Genomic DNA, 5,226 nt, shown 5'->3' on the forward strand with positions numbered 1-5,226 from the left:
ACACAGGGGCTGCACTACTGGGGGCCATGGGCCCTGTAAGCTGCATGGTTCCACGTATTCACACAGGCCCCAAACCTTGGCTGCTGCTACAGCCAAAGCAACAGCAGCAATGGCAGCCAAGTGGGAACCTAAAGCCACATGTTAACCCCTGCGTGGACTGCATGCAGCCCATTGGCTGCCAAATGGAGAGCCCTGGTTTAGGCAATATGGAACTTGAGTGAGCCTGCTGACTAGCCAACAAAGTTACTCGGTTAGTCATTCACAGTGGAGTGAGCTATGGAAAGGGATGTTAAAAACAGCAAGAAAGGGTTCTACAAATATCAGACTAAAAAGATAAATCAGCGAAATTGTTGGCCCACTGCTCAACAGTGAGGGTGATCTATTAACAGAAGCTGCAGAGACTTAAGTGGCTTACTGACTACTTTCCCTCAATCTTTGCTAAAAACAACACCTGAAAACAGCGACCAATAAAACAAAGAATGGGAAAGGCTGAGAATCAGTGTAAGTAGATGTCAGAGAGGTTTTAACAAATTTGAATGAATTTATGTCTGCAGAGTCTGATGAAAATCATTGCAGGGTGCTGAAAAAAAAATCACAGAGCTTCTGGCAAAGTCATGGATGACAGGCAAGCTCCCAAAGGACTGAAGGAGGACTAAAATAGTATCCATCTTTAAAAAAATAAAAAAAAGGAGGAGGACCTGAGGAAATTATAGATTAGTTGGCCTGACTTCAATACCCATACAATATTGAAGTAAATTATAAAACAGTCAATTTGTAAACACCTGAAAGAGAAAGGAGTGATCAGTAGCAGCCAATATGGACTTGATGAGAACAAATCAATACCAAGTCAACTGCATTTCCTTCTCTGACAGGGTAATTAGTTTATGGATAACAGGAACACAGTGGATACAGTATACCTGGACCTGAGCAGGCGCCTGTTCTTGGTCCAGTATTGTTTAACATTTTTAGGACTTGAATACAGAGCCTAATGATCAAGTTTGTAGCTGACAGAACTAAGAGGGGGCTTGCACAGAGGTATTAGAATTCAAAGGATTTTAGCAGAACTAGAAAACAAGAATGCGGACAGATAACAAATGAAATATAAAGGCAAAATATAAGATGCTGCACCTAAGGATGGAAAACAGAATAGGTGGACATCAACTAGGCAGTGGCATTGTTAAGAAAAATCTGAGGGTTATGGTTCATTAGAAGTTCAACATGAGTCAGCAACGCAATCCTGTCATGAAAAAGCTTTGGGCTAAAGTAAGAGAAGTTTTATATGCAAGATGTGGGAGGTGACCTTACCATTTATTCTACTTGGAGCCTGTTGGGCCTCAGCTGGGTGGCTTAGGAATACTGAATGCTGCATCTGTACAAACGATTGCACTAGACTGTCTCTGAGGTCCTTTCTCATCCTATGACTATGACATCTATGACATGACTCCTTGCTTTCCCCAGAATAAAGTTAAATTACTCCAAAGAAAACATACATTGTCTACACCCCAAGACAAGTGAACATTTCATGACAAGTTGGAAATTTGAACAAAAGCTATAGAACATGTGAAGCTGCGGTACAAGACAAACCATAAACACGGAAAATTAAGTCACTAACAGTAACCATTAGGAGAGGAAAAGTGAGAGCCAGGAGATTAAGCCAGAAGGGAAAGCAGATAGGGAAGAGATGGGTAGACAATAGATGACAGCAACCTGGAGGAAAGACAGTCGCATGTAGCGCTCTCCAAAATAAGGAAAAAGGGGGGAGGGGGAGGGGGAAGAGAACCTGGAGCAGAAGTAGGAAAGGGAAAAACCCCAAATACTCGCACCTTCAGGTCTGATTCAGTCTAGTGAGCATGGAGAAGTAATCGCTAGCTACAGAATGAGTCCCAGATACAAAAACCCAGGTCTCTGAAAGCCAGATGTGAAGACATTGCAGATGGTGGATTTTTTTTTAGAAACAGAAGGAGTTACAGAGCCAGAAAGAATAAAGATGGAAGGCCATAGGCATGCGTTTGGGGACTGTGGCACAAAAGGAACAGAGCGTGAACAGATGGTGACTGAAGGAAAGCTGAGGTTGAGGCAAATGTTATTACAGATGAGAAGGCCACAGCAAAGGAGGATGGAAGTGTGGACTCTGGATTTGTGCCAATGGAAAAAGGGAAAAGACTGGCATATAGAGAGGAGGAGAAGCAGGCAGACAGTTAGGAACTGTGAAGGGGTGCAAGTAATAAGGATAGAGGAATAGGCCAAGAAAGAGAAAGGCAGAAAATGGATGGTATAGAATGATAGAGTGGTACAGTGAGAGCCATATGCAAGCACCAGAGGGACAAGATAATATCAAGGAAGATCACTACCGATAATGTCAAAAGGGCAGTGTTTTGCAGTTATTTCTCTTCTAGTAAGTCTAATAAAAGGCTGTAAAGTGAAAGAGATGCTGTCCAAAAAAATAAATAAATAAAGTGAAGGGGATACTATGAGTGGCACATTAGCTTTTCATTTCATCATTAAGCCCTATTATGAAATCTGTGCCCAAATGTTTCATAAAGCAGTATTGGACCATTTAAGAAAAAGAACAAGATGAAGCTGATACAATAAAATGACTGGGGATCTTTATAATATCATTTTTATTACCTTTAACTAACAGAGATTAACCCTGAGATCAGTGCTGAATGTGTGTGAAGTAGGGGAATTCAACATGCTTTGAAAAATTATAGATGGAATTCATTAGTTATCCTACCCATTAAGTAACCCTTAAGCTGTCAAAACTACTTATGATACTTATAAAAAAAAGGTATGCAATAAAGTCGTTTATTTTGACCCCAGTTACACTAAAGAGCCATTTCCTTGTTGGAACTGAAAACACACTACCAATATTGCTAGTAAATATCAAAGCATGCAAAGTTACAGCAATCTTTGCCAAATATTAAGACTTTATGTGGGGATTTCAGTTTGGCAGGGAATTGGAGAGGGAGGTAAATAATCCAAGCTTTTACAGTGCTTTGCATCCAGAAATCTTAGAGTGCTTTACAAATATTGAATTATTCTCACAACCCATCTGGGCATAGGTGTTACTATCACTATTGAGTCTATGGAAACAAAACTGATCAAATGATCTATCACAAAGTTTGTAGCAGAGCAGAATGCAGACTTCACATCCATTCCCTAGTCCAACTTCTATCCATAAAATCATTCTTTCAGTCTTACCATAAGTCTTGATGTGCTTAACATTGCCCAAGACATATTCTTTACAAACCATGTCATCAAAATTATTAAATTCAGTGGAACTATTTCAGAGCTATGTTTAAGGGGAAAAAAAAGTTTTCACCCTAGAAAAAGAACTCATTTTAACCTAACTCCAGAACAGTACATCTTTTATTACCCAACACCGAGTGCATTTTTCTCCTCCTACGAAAGCACCATTTAAACATTGCCTTTCTTTCCTCCCACACTTCAGTGTTACATGAAAAGTTAATACCAAGAGGAGTTAAATCCTACCATTCTTTCTTAGTACACATTTTTTTTTCTGGAAAGCTAGCAGACACCGTAAAAAGGACAAAAATTAAAACATTAGTGGCCCTTTGTCAACAACGTTATACATTATGTTTTCCATTATATTACTTATCTGTAAATCAGCTTAGAAAAATCAAATGCTTTGTAACTTAAATGTATAAATATATGACACTGTAATATCTTAGTAGCCAGTAATTCGCTTCTCCTCAATACCATCACAGAAAGCTTATGCCAAATTAAAACTTCAGTACTGTACCATTTTATCATTAACTGAAAATTGTGAAAGGAAATGTTACCATCAGGGCTAAGATATTTAACGCTCTGAACAATAAAACTGTTTTTTGGATTGGGACTATATTTTATCCAGTTAGCAAATTATATATTGCCACTAATATGTTAATTTACACTATGCTCTGTCCTTTTTCCCCAGGAAACTTACCGGAGAACTGAAAGATGAGGAAAAACCGATATCTATGACAGGTGGATCAAGCGTTTGTAAATCAGTCACATCAAAGTTAGGATTGATCTGTTGAAAATGAAATTGGAAAATGGAAAGTAATTTTCTTACAACAGCAAAAAACAGAATCAAGGTTAAACCCTTTAAGATCATCTGTTATACAAGTCCACCACTATTAGCAATATAAAATAAATTGTTTCTAGTCATCTTTCTTTAACCCTGAAGGATGCAGACATAAGTAACAATTTTTATCTGATCTGACCACAGAAAGTAGTTCATAGCTGTAACCAAACAAGTGCACAGCTGCAGAAAGCTTAAAAAAATGGCCAATCGGGTGAAAGCCCACATTGCATGAGGTACCAGATAAAGACCTTTCAAAATGTAGCACCTTCTGTTTACTTGTGTCTACAGAGCTGCCAAGCCTGTTACTGTTTTCAGAATGGGAGTGGGGAAAGGGAGTGGAAGGAGTTCAGTCCAGGGTTTTTTCACCCCCCCTTGGAGGGTGGAGTGGGTGTATTGGAGCCCCCTTCTTCCCCCCCCCCCAGGATGGGGGAGCTCCAATTCATCCACCCTACCCTTCAGCACCAGCTGAGGAACCCCAAGAAAAAGTTCCTTTCACTGGCTCTCCCCACCACCTTCTGAAAACAGCAAGGACTGGTAAAGAGCCTGGCTATTGCTATGGGAACCTAGCTACAGGCTCCCAGCCTGCAGCTAGATTTCCCTCTGCCCTGGAACCAGCAGTGAATTTCTGTTTGGTCTGGGATAATGTAACTCAGAATGTTTTTCAGAAATTGTTCTGAATTACAGCTGGGAGCTGCACTTCTGTCTGCACCCAAAGGTATAACTATGCAGTACAGAAACAAACACATTATACAAAGACAAATTGTAAGCGAATCATTTATGTTTTTATTATGAATTTCAAATACCCTGAAAACTGAGGCAAGGGCTCTTAAGTTTAGTGTAGCAGTTAGGGATCAAGCAGCTCAGTTTTACAATAAATTATGAAAATGTATTGAAAATAATGATTATAAAATTAATTTTAGCAGTTACATCATTATAAACACAATGGGGAACTCCCTACTTGAGAGCACGGAGGCAGAAAGAGATCTTAGAGTCATTATTGACTCCAAGATGAACATGGGCCGACAATGCGGGGTCATGGTTGGCAAGGCTAACTGGACCTTGTCGTGCATCCACAGGTGCATCTCGAGTAGAGCCAAGGAGGTGATCCTCCCCCTCTACGCGACGCTGGTCAGGCCACA

General features: G+C 39.9%; 1 protein-coding gene across 4 annotated transcripts in view; it reads right to left on the reverse strand.

Annotated features, from left to right (window-relative positions):
• The window catches only part of POC1B (POC1 centriolar protein B), a 451,135-nt gene that overhangs the window by 414,225 nt on the left and 31,684 nt on the right, over window positions 1-5,226 (reverse strand). For 3 of the 4 annotated variants that reach the window (XM_019514847.1, XM_019514845.1, XM_019514844.1), the window contains exon 8: window positions 3,947-4,033. In XM_019514847.1, coding sequence (XP_019370392.1) covers window positions 3,947-4,033 — 87 coding nt within the window. Of the gene's footprint in view, window positions 1-669; window positions 1,370-3,946; window positions 4,034-5,226 lie in introns of those variants that run through there. The other variant, XM_019514846.1, reaches the window with a different exon arrangement.

Source organism: Gavialis gangeticus, unplaced genomic scaffold, assembly GCF_001723915.1.
Source record: "Gavialis gangeticus isolate Ggan-Ray unplaced genomic scaffold, GavGan_comp1, whole genome shotgun sequence".
Taxonomy (NCBI): Eukaryota; Metazoa; Chordata; order Crocodylia; family Gavialidae; genus Gavialis; species Gavialis gangeticus.